Below are 15,585 nucleotides of genomic sequence, written 5' to 3'. Positions count from 1 at the left end.
ATACAGTGCTGTGCATATATAATAGTGTTACACTTGGAGGGTATACAGCGCTGTGTATATATAATAGTGTTACACTTGGAGGGTATACTGTGCTGTGTATATAATAGTGTTACACTTGGAGGGTATACAGTGCTGTGTATATAATAGTGTTACACTTGGAGGGTATACAGTGCTGTATATATAATAGTGTTACACTTGGAGGGTATACAGCGCTGTATATATAATAGTGTTACACTTGGAGGGTATACAGCGCTGTATATATAATAGTGTTACACTTGGAGGGTATACAGTGCTGTGTATATAATAGTGTTACACTTGGAGGGTATACAGCGCTGTATATATAATAGTGTTACACTTGGAGTGTATACAGTGCTGTATATATAATAGTGTTACACTTGGAGGGTATACAGCGCTGTATATATAATAGTGTTACACTTGGAGGGTATACAGCGCTATATATATAATAGTGTTACACTTGGAGGGTATACAGTGCTGTGTATATAATAGTGTTACACTTGGAGGGTATACAGTGCTGTATATATAATAGTGTTACACTTGGAGGGTATACAGCGCTGTGTATATATAATAGTGTTACACTTGGAGGGTATACAGTGCTGTATATATAATAGTGTTACACTTGGAGGGTATACAGTGCTGTGTATATATAATAGTGTTACACTTGGATTGTATACAGCGCTGTGTGTTGTTTACATGTTGCTACAATGTATCCATGAGATCTTTTAGTGACCCCTCCCCCTCTTCCATTCTCATCTCTGAGCTCCTCCCCTTTTATGCGCTTCCTCTGTGTCAGTGGCAGCAGGAAGAGAAGTGACCTGGATGTTGGGGGCTCTTCTGTACTCAGGTATCTAGTGCATGGGGCCCCCAGGAAGACTCTACATAGGGCCACATCAAAGACCATCTTGTTGTCTGCCTGTCTCCCCTCTAACAAGGTTCATTCTCCGCTCCCACATCTCCTCAATCTCACTGGGTAAGTCATTGTGCTACAACCCCCCCCCCCCCCCCAATCCTTGTATTAACCCTTTCATGTGAGTGGCCATGTCCATTACTCCCAGCACTGTGTGACATTGCAGCTGTGTCCTAGAAGAGGGTGGGGATTGTGATACTGGTCAGTACTGGTCATGATTAGAGATGGGATAACTGGTTTGCAAGTTTCATTACCAGGGCCATGTTTTGGTTTAGTTAATAAAGAACTTAAAGGGGTTAATCCAGTTTTAGAAAAAGACAGATGCTTTCTTCCACAAATAGCGCCCCACCTGTCCATGTGTTGTGTCTGGTATTACAACTCTGCCCCATTGGAGTGAATTTTCAATTTTATTAATTGGCAGAATTACTAAGGCTTCGTTCACATCTGCGTTGGGGTCCCGTTTTGACGTTCCATCGGAGCTTTCCGTCAGAACGGGACCCTGAACAGACACAAACTGTTTCCATCGACATTGATTTCAATGGTGATGGATCCGGTGCCCATGGTTTCCGTTTCCGTCACCATTTTAAATCAGTAGTGATGGAAACGGAAACCAGTTTGTGTCTGTTCAAAGTCCCGTTCTGACAGAAAGCTCCAACGGAACGTCAGAACGGGACCCCAACGCAGATGTGAACGAAGCCTAACACTGTGGAAAATTCAAACGGCGCAAACTTAGTCGAGACAGTCAGATGTTGCGCCAAATTTATCGCAGTGGTGCGCGCTGTGTGATACATTTGGCGCATCTTGCTAGAAGTTAGATACTTTTATTTCCTTATGCCAGGTCCTGGCTGTCTACGTTTACACCACTATTTTGCAAAAAAAAAATAAAAATTGGGCCACGCCATTCATAATACTGGTGAAATTTACAAATCAACTTAGCCGTGACCCCTTTTCTAGTGTTTAGTGGGGCACTTAACGTTAGTATAATGTGGAGTGTGGCATGTGCGCCATTTTTTTTGTTTTGCTCAATTTGAGCAAGAATTCTGGCGCATCCTGATTAGTAAATCTGCCACAATGTGTAAGTTACAGCGTCAGAAAATGGTTCGGCTGGGTTCACACGTCGCGGTCACATTTTTGCAGTGATGCCTGAACCCAGCTGGAGGACAAAACCCTCACACTGCTCTTTGATCTTCATGTGCGGAGCCTTTATCTCCAAAGCTGAACGGTTTGTGCCACAGACCTCTCCTTCTTCCTAATTCACTAACAGGAAGTTGTCATTATTTTCTGCCATGTTCCAGATATAGTAGAGTTGCAGCCCGGTCACGGTCACCGTCTCTACAACCTGAAAGCTCACAGTACACTTGCCATACCTCACCACCCTCACACTACAGAGACTGTTTGCTTGCCAGTGCAGAGGCTGCTGTAATCACCGGACTTCATTAGCTAGTAAGTTCCCTCCTGACAGCTTGCAATTCCATTTGATTAAGTTGTTTAAAGGGAAGTGTCGCGAATTAAATCTTTTTTTTTTTAAGGAAGTTACTTAGTTCTATTATTTTTTTATGTTTTTTGCTGTATTTTTTTTCCTGTGTCGGCCACCAGAGGGAGCACTTCCCAGAATTACAGCAAGGGGAATAAGGCAAAGCAACCTGACTCATAGCTGCCGTAAATGTGGGAGGTAATCTCACCAACCTCCCATAGATGGCCACCCGGATCACAGATAATGGTGTATGCAGTGCATAGATATGTCAGGTGGGGCGGGAGCCACTAATGACTGTAAATACTCGGATTGCCAAGCAGGCATTAGGGAAGCAGGAAATGAGGGAGACAGGGAGGTAAGCAGGGTGTTAGGTAGGCAGGGAGGTGAGCTGGGTATTAGGGCGGCAGGGAGGTAAGCAGGGTATTAGGGCGGCAGGGAGGTAAGCTGTGTATTAGGGAGGCAGGGAGGTAAGCAGCGTATTAGGGAGGTAAGCTGTGTATTAGGGAGGCAGGGAAGTAAGCAGGGTATTAGGTAGGCAGGGAGGTAAGCAGCGTATTAGGGAGGCAGGGAGCTAAAAAGGGTATTAGGGAGGCAGGGAAGTAAGTAAGCAGGGTGTTAGGGAGGCAGGGAGATAAGCAGGGTATTAGGGAGGCAGGGAGGTAAGCTGGGTATTAGGGAGGCAGTAAGGTAAGCAGGGTATTAGGGGGGCAGGGAGGTCAGCGGGGTATTAGTGAGGCAGGGAGATAAGCAGGGTATTAGGGAGGCAGGGAGGTTAGCAGGGTATTAGGGTGGCAGGGAGGTAAGCAGGGTATTAGGGAGGTAAGCAGGGTATTAGGGAGGTAAGCAGGGTATTAGGGAGGCAGGGAGGTGAGCTGTGTATTAGGGCGGCAGGGAGGTGAGCTGTGTATTAGGGCGGCAGGGAGGTGAGCTGTGTATTAGGGCGGCAGGGAGGTGAGCTGTGTATTAGGGCGGCAGGAAGGTAAGCTGGGTATTAGGGAGGTAAGCAGGATATTAGGGAGGCAGTGAGGTAAGCAGGCTATTAGGGAGGTAGGCACGGTATTAGGGAGGCAGGGAGGTGAGCTGGGTATTAGGGAGGTAAGCAGGATATTAGGGAGGCAGTGAGGTAAGCAGGGTATTAGGGAGGCAGGGATGTGAGCTGGGTATTAGGGAGGCAGGGAGGTGAGCTGGGTATTATGGAGGTAAGCAGGGTATTAGGGAGGCAGGGAGGTGAGCAGGGTATTATGGAGGTGAGCAGGGTATGAGGGTATGTTCCATCGGCAGCCTCCGTTACGTCTGAAATTACGGAGCTGTTTTCAGGAGAAAACAGCTCCGGAATTTCAGACGTAATGGCATGTGCAGGCGTTTTTCGCTGCGTCCATTACGGATGTAGTTGGAGCTGTTTTTCTATGGAGTCCATGTAAGACGGCTCCAATTACGTCTCAAGAAGTGACAGGCACTTCTTTGACGCGGGCGTCTTTTTTACGCGCCGTCTTTTGACAGCGGCGCGTAAAAAAATGACCGTCGGCACAGAACATCGTAAAGCCCATTCAAATGAATGGGCAGATGTTTGCCGGCGCATTGGAGCCGTATTTTCGGACGTAATTCGAGGTTAAAACACCCGAATTACGTCCGTAAATAGGGTGTGTGAACCCAGCCTTAGGGTGGCAGGGAGGTAAGTGGTATTAGGGAGGCAGTGAGGTAAGTGTTATTAGGGAGGCAGGGAGCTGAGCAGGGTATTAGGGAGGCAGGGAGGTAAGTGGTATTAGGGAGGCAGGGAGGTAAGTGGTATTAGGGGGGCAGGGAGCTGAGCAGGGTATTAGGGAGGCAGGGAGCTGAGCAGGGTATTAGGGAGGCAGGGAGGTGAGCAGGGTATTAGGGAGGCAGGGAGGTAAGTGGTATTAGGGAGGCAGGGAGCTGAGCAGGGTATTAGGGAGGCAGGGAGCTGAGCAGGGTATTAGGGAGGCAGGGAGCTGAGCAGGGTATTAGGGAGGCAGGGAGCTGAGCAGGGTATTAGGGAGGCAGGGAGGTGAGCAGGGTATTAGGGAGGCAGGGAGCTGAGCAGGGTATTAGGGAGGCAGGGAGGTAAGTGGTATTAGGGAGGCAGGGAGCTGAGCAGGGTATTAGGGAGGCAGGGAGCTGAGCAGGGTATTAGGGAGGCAGGGAGGTAAGTGGTATTAGGGAGGCAGGGAGCTGAGCAGGGTATTAGGGAGGCAGGGAGCTGAGCAGGGTATTAGGGAGGCAGGGAGCTGAGCAGGGTATTAGGGAGGCAGGGAGCTGAGCAGGGTATTAGGGAGGCAGGGAGGTAAGTGGTATTAGGGAGGCAGGGAGCTGAGCAGGGTATTAGGGAGGCAGGGAGCTGAGCAGGGTATTAGGGAGGCAGGGAGCTGAGCAGGGTATTAGGGAGGCAGGGAGCTGAGCAGGGTATTAGGGAGGCAGGGAGGTGAGCAGGGTATTAGGGAGGCAGGGAGCTGAGCAGGGTATTAGGGAGGCAGGGAGGTAAGTGGTATTAGGGAGGCAGGGAGCTGAGCAGGGTATTAGGGAGGCAGGGAGCTGAGCAGGGTATTAGGGAGGCAGGGAGCTGAGCAGGGTATTAGGGAGGCAGGGAGCTGAGCAGGGTATTAGGGAGGCAGGGAGGTGAGCAGGGTATTAGGGAGGCAGGGAGCTGAGCAGGGTATTAGGGAGGCAGGGAGCTGAGCAGGGTATTAGGGAGGCAGGGAGCTGAGCAGGGTATTAGGGAGGCAGGGAGCTGAGCAGGGTATTAGGGAGGCAGGGAGGTAAGTGGTATTAGGGAGGCAGGGAGGTAAGTGGTATTAGGGAGGCAGGGAGCTGAGCAGGGTATTAGGGAGGTAAGTGGTATTAGGGAGGCAGGGAGGGATGGGTGTTAGCAAACCGCTGGTCAGGCTTTGTTCACACCTGCGTTGGTTGTTCTGTTCTTCTCAGTCAGAGGAGCAGAACAAGGAAATAATGGAACCAAAGGTTCCATTGTACAACGCATGCCGCCGGTTGCTGAGGGATCCCATTGACTTTACTGGGTTCTAACGACTTTCCGTCTGGGTGTCCGTGATTTTACCGTACACAATAGCGCAGCATGCTGCGCTATTGTCTCCTGTAATCTCCAGCAAGCCCCGCCGGACCTAACCGAGCCTCCGACACAGATATGAACGAAGCCTTAGACATAATGGACATGGTCCCATTGTTCATGAAGGGGGGACAGTGTGTGTAAGATGTTTTGTAGATCAGGGCTCCTCAAACTTATTCTCCAGGGGCCACACCACCTGTGGTCAAAAATCTGTGGCAAAATTTAAAATATTGCTTCATTTATCTTTCACTTGTCTCCTGAGCCCAGAATAACATTATAATAAGCAGAAAAGGAGTCGGTTCTGTCACTAAACCAGAGAAAGTCCCGCAGCTTATAATGACCTCTATCCAGACTGCCCCTCCCCCGCTGCTCCCCAAAACCAACAACTGCGGTGTGATTATTGATGGGGACCCTGCTTGGCTTCACATCACCCATGGGGATGCAGGATGGATGAGACTGAACCGGATACATCAAATCTATATTCTCTATTTCAGGAAAGTCGCCATCATGCAGATGTTATCTCAGAAATACCCGTATCTCAGCAGCATTAGAGGTGCCCAGGCCTTCATCAGCATGGACCCCAACCTCTTACGTGAGTATGGCGGACGCAGCGCCAAGGACCGGAGGGGTTTATTTATATATATATTGTACTAGTGTGAGCCTCCGACACGTACACAATGGAGACATATACTAGCCGACTGCTGCTGGATCATAGTGCTGAAGGGATTTTACTTACAGCGGAGTTTGCCACATGTAGTGAAGCTGAGTTTGTCACATGTAGTAAAGCTGAGTTTGTCATTTGGTCATGTATGATCGGTGGTTTCTCATAGGACTGCAGGTAAACCTATTATCTTATATCAGAGTCATCACAATGAACAGAGCAGTGTCTAACATGTAAATGACAAATTCGGCTCTGCTACATCTGCTTACAAACTGTTCTCATTTTATAGGATTCCCAGAGGTCGTACTAGAAAGAATTGAGGTGAAGATAGAGGATGACCCCTCAACAAATACAGAAGGTGAGCGACTGATCTGTAATATAGAGGGGGGGGGGGCTGATCTGTAATATAGAGGGGGGGCTGATCTGTAATATAGAGGGAGAGGACTGATCTGTAATATAGAGGGAGGGGACTGATCTGTAATATAGAGGGGGGAACTGATCTGTAATATAGAGGGATGGGACTGATCTGTAATATAGAGGGGGGGAACTGATCTGTAATATTGAGGGAGGGGGCTGATCTGTAATATAGAGGGAGGGGGCTGATCTGTAATATAGAGGGGGGGCTGATCTGTGATATATGGGGAGGGGACTAATCTGTAATATAGGGGGCTGATATATAATATAGAGGGAGGGGGACTGATCTGTAATATAGAGGGAGGGGGACTGATCTGTAATATAGAGGGAGGGGGACTGATCTGTAATATAGAGGGAGGGGGGCTGATCTGTAATATAGAGGGGGAGGGGACAGATCTGTAATATAGAGGGGTGGGACTGATCTGTAATATAGAGGGGGAGGGGACAGATCTGTAATATAGAGGGGGAGGGGACTAATCTGTAATATAGAGGGGGGCTGATCTGTATTATAGAGGGGTAGGACTGATCTGTAATATAAAGGGAGGGGGACCTGTTTTATAAACCCCTTTCCTTCTGACAGGAGAGGAGGAGCAGCCTCCAGAGGAACCTCAGGTTAAATCTGAGAAAGATTGGAGGACGGGGAAGACTGAACCCAAGAACATGAATAACGCTGCTCCGTTCTACAGCCCGGGTGAGTGTCCTGATGTCATCACATGGATAATAAATGAGGGTGAAGTTACATTGTGCGCCCCCGGCCCCTCCAGAATGGCTGCTGCTCCAGTATCAATATATTATCAGTGCAACCTCCATCCTCACTGTCAGATATAGGGTATGTTCACACGCACTATTTACGGACGTAATTCAGGCTTTTTTTTGCTGGAATTACGGCCGAAAATACTGCTTGAAAGCGTTGGCAAACATCTGCCCATTCATTTGAATGGGTCTTACGGTGTTCTGTGCCGACGGTCATTTTTTTTACGCGCCACTGTCAAAAGACGGCGCGTAAAAAAGACGCCCGCGTCAAAGAAGTGCAGGACACTTCTTGGGACGTAATTGGAGCCGTTGACTCCATTGACTCCATAGAAAAACAGCTCCAATTACGTCCGTAATGGACGCAGCGAGAAACGCCTGCACTTGCCATTACGTCTGAAATTCCGGAGCTGTTTTCTCCTGAAAACAGCTCCGTAATCTCAGCCGTAACGGACGTGCACGTGTGAACATACCCATAAAGTCTCACAAATCTCAGCTCCAAGGACGTGCAGTGATATATATCTTACAGTAGAGGGCGCCTTAGTGATGACAATACATCCCCTGGTCTTAAACGGTAACTAAACTTTCAACAAACTTCTGACATGTTATAGTGACATGTCAGAAGTTTTGATTGGTGGGTGTCCGAGCACGGAGACCCCCATAAATCGCTGAAACGAAGCGGCAGAAGTGCTCGTGTCTGTTCGGCTTTTTCCGGAAATCAATAGAAAGTCTATGAGCCTGTACTCCGATACATCGACTTTCCCGATAAAGCCGAACAGGTACGAAGCGGCTGAGCGCTCATACCAGCACTTCTGCCGCTTCGTTTTAGCGAATTGGTGGGGGTCTCAGTGCTTGGACCCCCACCAATCAAAACTTCTGACGTCACTATGACATGTCAGAAGTTTGTTGAACGTTTAGTTACATGTTCAAGAGACTTGATTCATGGCTTGTCATATTATAGAACTTTTTATCCACTTTTCGGATGATGCTGAAAGTGAAAGGACGACATTAGGCCCTGTTCAGACCTAATGCTTTGCAGATGTCAAAAACGTATTCTAATATTGTCCAGCTCACACAGCTGCCGAGCTCATTGTAAGTAAGCGGTGTTAGGCTTTATTCAGACGAACGTAAAATACGCGCGTGCAACGCGCGTGATTTTCACGTGCGTTGCCCGTAGCTATATTTGTCAATGGGGCCGTGCAGACATGGCAGCGTTTTTTGCGCAGCGTTGCTCCGTTGCCAAAAACTCACGACATGTCCGTTGATTCAGCGTTTTCAACGCATCACGCACCCATTGAAGTCAATGGGTGCGTGAAAACCACGCATGTCGCACGGAAGCACTTCCGTGCGAACTGCGTGTTTGCGCAACAGCTGTCAAAAGGATGAATGTAAACAGAAAAGCACCATGTGCTTTTCTGTTTCCGAACATCCAAACGGAGTGTCTTTGCGATTAGCGAACCCCGACAACCGAAGCTAACTTCACCGGGTTCGGCCAAACTCGTTTTGGCCGAACCCGGCAAAAAAAATTCCGGTCCGCGACGTCGGGAGACATTCACTGTGCATGGTGCTGAAAGAGTTAAACTGTTTCAGCACCATGGACAGTGACTTGCGATCCCAAAATACATGAACCTGTAAAAAAAAACGAAGTTCTAACTTACCGATTACTCCTGTCTCCTTCCTGCAGTCCGACCTCCCGGGATGACACTTCAGTTCAAGTGACAGCTCCAGCCAATCACAGGCCAAGCACAGGCTGCAGCCAATCACAGGATGCAGCGGTCACTTGGACTGCCGCGTCATCCAGGGAGGTGGGGCCCGATGTCAAGAGAGGCGCGTCACCAAGGACGCGTCACCAAGGCAACGGCCGGGAAGTTCTCGGTAAGTAGGAACTTTATCTTTTTTTTTTACAGGTTTTTCGCTGTTGTGTTCGGCATTCACTGTCGAGGGTGCTGAAAGATTTAGCTCTTTCAGCACCTTGGACAGTGACGGGCGTCGACTAGCCTCATCTCTATGATGCCGGCTGCGCGAAAATCACGCAGCCGCGCATCAGACACGCATGACACACGCAGCTGTCAAATGGTTTTTGCGCGCGCAAAAACGCAACGCTCGTGTGAATCCAGCCTTAGGCCTCATTTACACGAGCGTGTGCGTTTTGCGCACGCAAAAAAACGCTGCGTTTTGCGTGCGCAAAAGGCAATTGACAGCTCCGTGTGTCATCCGTGTATGATGCGCGGCTGCGTGATTTTCGCGCAGCCGCCATCATAGAGATGAGGTTAGTCGACGCCCGTCACTGTCCAAGGTGCTGAAAGTGCTAACTGATCGGCAGTAACTCTTTCAGCACCCTCGACAGTGAATGCCGATCACAATCTACACCAACCTGTGAATAAAAAAAGACGTTCACACTTACCATGAACTGCCTGCTTCCTCCAGTCCGGTCTCCCGGCCGTTGCCTTGGTGACGCGTCCCTCTCTTGTCATCCGGCCCCACCTCCCAGGATGACGCGGCAGGCCATGAGACCGCTGCAGCCTGTGATTGGCTGCAGCCTGTGCTTGGCCTGTGATTGGCTGCAGCTGTCACTTGGCCTGAATTGTCATCCCGGGAGGTCGGACTGGAGGAAGGAGCCGGGAGTTATCGGTAAGTCAGAACTTCTGTTTTTTTTTTACACGTATATGTATATTGTGATCGAAAGTCACTGTCCATGGTGCTGAAACAGTTTAAGTCTTTCAGCACCGTGGGCAGTGACTGTCTCCTGACGTCGCGTACCCAAACATTTTTTGCCGGGTTCGGTTAAAACGAGTTCGGCCGAACCCGGTGAAGTTCGGTGCGCTCATCTCTAATTTGACACTCCGTTTGGATGTTTGTAACCAGAAAAGCACGTGGTGCTTTTCTGTTTACATTCAGGAGTTTGACAGCTCTTGCGTGATTTTCGCGCATGCAACGCAGGACCGTCAGTGTGGCATGCGTTGTTTTCACGCACCCATTGCAGTCAATGGGTGCGTGTTGCGTGAAAAACGCAAGAATATAGAACATGTCGTGAGTTTTACGCAACGCACTCACGCTGCGCAAAATTCACGCATCGTCTAAACAGCCCCATAGACTATTATAGGTGCGTACGACACGCGTGAAAAGCACGCGCGTCGCACGCGCGTATAATACGCTCGTGTAAATGAGGCCTTATACTGTGACGAACCGTGCATCAGTACAAGCATCACATTATCTGGACAGAATGTTCCCATTTACTGACAGCAAGCAGAGATCTTGAAAATGGGAAGGAATTGAAACACAAAGTATATTAGAAAGTTGCAGCACTTTTCCTTATAACCATGGTTATGCCTTATTTATGTAAAACTGAAAATCCCTTTTAGCATTTTGCACTCCAAGCTGCAACAGTTTGCCTGCACTGATACATTGTAACAAGCTAGATGTGCAGGAGAAGGATTTTTGTTGCTCATGTATTGTAACAAACCCTCAGCTGTGAGAAGTATTTGGTCTGTACAGCTTTTGAGCCTCTGGATGTAAAAAAAAGACTGTTGGCAGCCATATTGGTTTGTTATACTGATCAAAACTAATAACTATTTTTCTTTTGTTTTTCTTCTTACACTTTTCCTGTACATTTCCTATGAACATTTCCCCTATATACAGCGGGCACGGAGGGTGGGGCAGCGTACCAGGGGACAGAAAATAATAGGGAGACAGCACCTACAAAGTCAGACGAAGCAGGTTATGGGGAGCTGGGGAGAGAGCCCCTCAGATCTGGGTGTAACGGGTTATCTAAGAGGAACACCGGGCGGAGGAAGAGGGGGGGTTGGCACCAGTTTGTTTATAGGGAGCGGCAGCAATTTGACCGAAAGTTAAAAAGACATTGTGCCACCTATGTGGAGGAAGAGCGGCAGCGGGGGCAGCGGTTCAGTGAGGAAGAGAACGAAGTGCTGGTGGCGAGCGTGCTCAGCCATTACAAGGAGCTCTGTGGGTACTCCGCGTTGAAGGGAAGCGCCTCAAGAAAGAGACGTCTCTGGCAGGAAGTAGTTAATAAAGTCAATAGCATAGGGATGACTTACAGGACTATTGAGGTGTGCAAGAAGCGCTACGGGGACTGCAGGCGAGCGGTGAAACTCAAGATGGCGGCTCTAGAACACCAGGCGATGGGATGGGGAGATCCTCAAGAGCAGATCAGGTTTAATAACTGGGAAGAAAGACTAAGACAGAAGATCATTTCTGTGACCATGAATGGAGCGCAGCGTGTGCTGGACACGTGTAAACCCTCCAGCCTGGAGCTCATCGGTGAGTACGTGTCTCCATAGCAAATTAGTCCCATCCACCACCGGATTAACATATCAGAAGCCTATAGCATAGAATGTATGACCGATTAGGCCTCGTCCTCTTATTCTAAAAAATATAGCCTTGTAACGTCCTCTTCTCTCCCCAGTAGTCATAGCATGATCTCTCCATCCTTCTCCAAGTAGTCACAGCAGGACCTCTCATCCTTCTCCGAGTAGTCACAGCAGGACCTCTCCATCCTTCGCCAAGTAGTCACAGAAGACCCCTGCTTCTCCTGATAGTCACATGTGTCCCCCTGCTTCTCTGGATAGTCACATGTCCCCCTGCCCCCCCTGATAGTCACATGTGTCCCCCCTGCTCCCCCTGATAGTCACAACAGTCCCCCCGCTTCTCCTGATAGTCGCAAAAGTTTGCTTTTTTCCAGTGCTCATATAATTACCTCCCTCTTCCACCCAGTAATCATAATAGGACTTCACCACTATTCAAATCATTGATCCCCTTCCCCCAGTACGCACAGCAGAGCCCCATCCTTCTAGTAGTCACAGCAAACCTCCCTTTCCCCAGTTGGAAATGTAGCTTCCCTTTTCCCACAGTAGTCCCCTAGTATTCATAGCAGAGTCCTCATTTCCATAATGCTTACAAAAAGGCCCCCGTTTCTCCAGTGATCGAAGTAGTGCCTCCCCATTTTCACATTAGTCACAAGAGGACACCCACAACATCCCCCCCCCCCCATTCCCATAGTAGTTACAACAGGGCCTCCCCCTGTTTAAAATAATTATGTAATTATTTTCAGATTCCAACGTTCCATCATCGATATCCCAGCAGTTCTCATCCTGGGCGCCCACCATCGAGACCTCAGGTGAGACCGGGGGTATCTATTTAATTCTTATTTTTAATTCCGACATCCGGCTATGCAGCAAGGTAAGGGTTCGTTTTAAAAATAATGGATCTTCCGCTAATTAAAGGGGTTGTTGTCCGGTCTAGAAACTCCATTTTCAGTAGGGAATTCTGAGTTAATAGTAGAGGTTTCCCCGTTTATCTATTAGCCAGAGTGAGAAGCGGCTACAAAGAGCGTCTCTCGCTCTGGAGGACCCGGTACATCCATGCATTACACAGACAGCCCATTCAATTCAATCAGAACTGTGTAATACTTAATGTCTCCTGTGGTGGCACTGCAGGGAAACCAAACACCTGCAGATGGATTCACTCATACATTACAGGGGACAAAAAAGAAAGAAGGGGTTTACCATGAAGACAAATTAACTAATAAATAAAAGTTTCACATTCCCGCCCTGGAATTTAGAGCAAAAAAAAACCTTATCTCACTTGGACACTTCTTCCATAGGCACCTTCTTACATACATAGTGGATGTAGCAGTGCTGAAGTGTTACAATATTCTATATAATGGTCCTGAGATGCCGGTGGAGGACATATTTAAGAGAGACCACGTTTCTAAAGTTAAATTTGGCCACAATTATGGGAGCGGCAGAAATAAATAACCCCTTTAAAGGGACCTCTTATAAGACAGGGGGAGGAGTTCAGACTTCCTCAGACACCAACAGACAGTGCAGCTAAGCTGGAGTCACTGATTAGGCTAGAGGTAAAAAAGTGGTCGATACTAAAGAGAGTTGAATTTTTTCTCCATGTTTGGGGATCCAGTTGGTGCTTGACCATGGTGGATCTCAAGTGACAAATTAAAGGGGGGATTTTGCATTGTGGGTCAAGATACCTATGAATTAAGAACAAAATCTCTCTCATCCTCAACAGCTGCTCAGATTACCCAACCCCCGATATGTGAGCCCGTCTCGGACTATGATGAGGCGTTTTCTCCGGTGGACATCCATCTTATCAGTGAATGGTCGGAGGAAGAAGCCCCTTGTACCCCAGCAGCCCCTATTCCCAATGAGAGAATAGATGCAGATGAACCACAGCCCGAGCCCAAATTACTTGACCCTTCAGACATCACTCATTTCACAAATGGACCTGAGACATCAGTCACTGACCAGCACTGCCTACATCTCCAAGAAGAACATAACAAAAGCCTCCGGCACCTGAAACAGGCCCACAATGTGGAACTGCACCGGTTACGGGAAAATGTGGTGGAAGGAAACACTAGAATGGTCCAGCAGCTGGAGGGTCTTGTGTCGGAGGTCCGAGAGTTAAACGCCCATGTGCAGCAGATACACCTGAACCAATCGCATTTCAATCACATGTTCCAGAACTATATCAGCGACACCAAACAGTTCTACGGGGCAATGGTACATGCCATAAAAAACCTACAACCCGCTCCGACTGTAAGTCCTATGGCGTCACCCACGTCATCTCCTGTATCTTCACCCAAATACCCTACAAACCAAACCAACCCAAACCCAATGATACTGACGGCAGCCATGTTTGAGTCTACGTCACTGTCTCCAGCAGGTTCTGCGGAACCGGCATCTGCATCTTCCACCGCTTCAGAAGTCAACCCCAGCAGCCACAGCCAAGGACGGAGACCAGCCCCGGCCTTCCAATCCCAGCAGCTAAAAAAACATTGATCTGTAGTGGACGCACTGGATGTTTATTTGTTTTGGGTCACTGCCCTCAGTCTACGTGCGGCAGTTCCCCGATGTCCTCAGTTTATCACTGGCGGTTTAGTTGACTGTAGCTTATAATCTTTCTGTCTTTTCCGTAATCCGCTCTCCATGCACTGACTTCCTGCTGAGCTTGTGGGGGGCTCGTGCTTAGACACAGCAGCTAATCTGAACAAGCAGAGCTGCAGTGTGAAACTTGTGGGTGGGGCAAAGCAAAAGTGGGAGGATTTCAGACTACCTCAGACTCCAACAGACAATGTAGCTAAGCTGGAGTCAGTGATATCCCAAATAAAGCGGAGCTAAAAAAACACTGAAGACAATACATAGCAAGTCAGCATTACCCCAAGGTAGTCATATAGTATAGTCCACATCTATATAGCAACATGGACATTAATGTAAAATGGTTCCTTCATTTTTTTTTTATATTCCTGGGACTGTAATAATGCTATAATGTATCTCGCGTCTAAACTAAGAAACATTTTGCTTATGAGTGTTGGTTTCCAATTCCTCATTGGTTGTTGATTTCCTGAAGTTTACTTATTTTCTTCTTAGTGGGGTTATCCGGCTAAAAACATGTTTTGGCTCCTTTAAATGTAAGGTGAGCGTTACTTATAGATAGGCGCTCCGGCGGTCATATGTGCCCTTCTTCTGTTTTTACCGTCAGTCTCGTGACAGCGAAACTCTGTTCTTCATTCTGAAGCCGGTAAAATTGGCGGGTGATGTATATGACACCCATCCCAAACAACTCCCGCTCCTTCTCTCCATGTTGATAGACACATCAGCGCTTTGGTCACATGCTGCTATGACGCTCCCAGGTGGTCGTTACCACTAACTACCAATGATGCGATGGAGCATCTGTGGTCATGTGACTGGCACTGATAGCGGTGGAATGGCGCTTCTGATTGCCGGGGCGTATATCTATATGTAAGTAATACTGATATCACATTTCAAATAACAGAAACAAGTTTTGAGCAGAAAACCCCTTTAGGCCCTGTTCACACTGAGTTTTTTGGCAGGCAGAAAATTCTGCCTCAAAATTCCGTCTGGAATTTTGAGGCAGATTTTGATCTGCCTGTATGCCGTTTGCCGCGTTTTTCGCCCGCAGCCATTGAGTGCCGTGGGCAAAAACGCAGCAAAATACGCTTTCTCTGCCTCCCATTGATGTCAATTGGAGGTCAGAGAGATAAACGCCCGAAGATAGGACATGTTGCTTCTTTCTCCCGCAAGATGGTTTTTCCACTCGCGGGAAAAAAGGCATTTTCGGCCGTTTTTTGGCGCATTTTCCGACGTGGTTTCCGCGTCAAAAAAACCTCTGTGTGAACAGGGCCTTAAGGGGAAAATACTCAAAATTTTTACATCTAATGTAGATAATAAGATAATGGTGGGAGTCAATCAGTACGGTTCGCCACGATTCCCACCGGTATCCTAATTCAT

The 15,585-nt window shown here is 48.1% G+C and overlaps 1 protein-coding gene across 1 annotated transcript; it reads left to right on the top strand.

Annotated features, from left to right (window-relative positions):
- The first annotated feature begins 810 nt into the window (after positions 1–810).
- LOC142652213 (uncharacterized) lies at positions 811–14,641 on the top strand. Its single transcript, XM_075827793.1, has 7 exons — positions 811–988; positions 5,973–6,070; positions 6,429–6,497; positions 7,134–7,244; positions 10,943–11,581; positions 12,372–12,437; positions 13,346–14,641. The coding sequence occupies exons 2-7, from the start codon at positions 5,986–5,988 to the stop codon at positions 14,113–14,115; spliced, it is 1,740 nt and encodes a 579-aa protein (XP_075683908.1). The 5' UTR covers positions 811–988; positions 5,973–5,985; the 3' UTR covers positions 14,116–14,641.
- The last annotated feature ends 944 nt before the right edge of the window (positions 14,642–15,585 follow it).

Source organism: Rhinoderma darwinii, chromosome 5 (genome assembly GCF_050947455.1).
Source record: "Rhinoderma darwinii isolate aRhiDar2 chromosome 5, aRhiDar2.hap1, whole genome shotgun sequence".
Lineage (NCBI taxonomy): Eukaryota > Metazoa > Chordata > Amphibia > Anura > Rhinodermatidae > Rhinoderma > Rhinoderma darwinii.
This window is presented reverse-complemented; position numbering and strand designations above follow the sequence as displayed.

Coding starts and splice junctions, on each gene's coding strand:
- LOC142652213 (XM_075827793.1), top strand. CDS start 5,986: ATGCAGATGTTATCTCAGAAATACCCGTATCTCAGCAGCATTAGAGGT. Junction 7,245..10,942: donor TGCTCCGTTCTACAGCCCGG/GTGAGTGTCCTG, acceptor CCCTATATACAG/CGGGCACGGAGGGTGGGGCA. Junction 11,582..12,371: donor CTCCAGCCTGGAGCTCATCG/GTGAGTACGTGT, acceptor AATTATTTTCAG/ATTCCAACGTTCCATCATCG.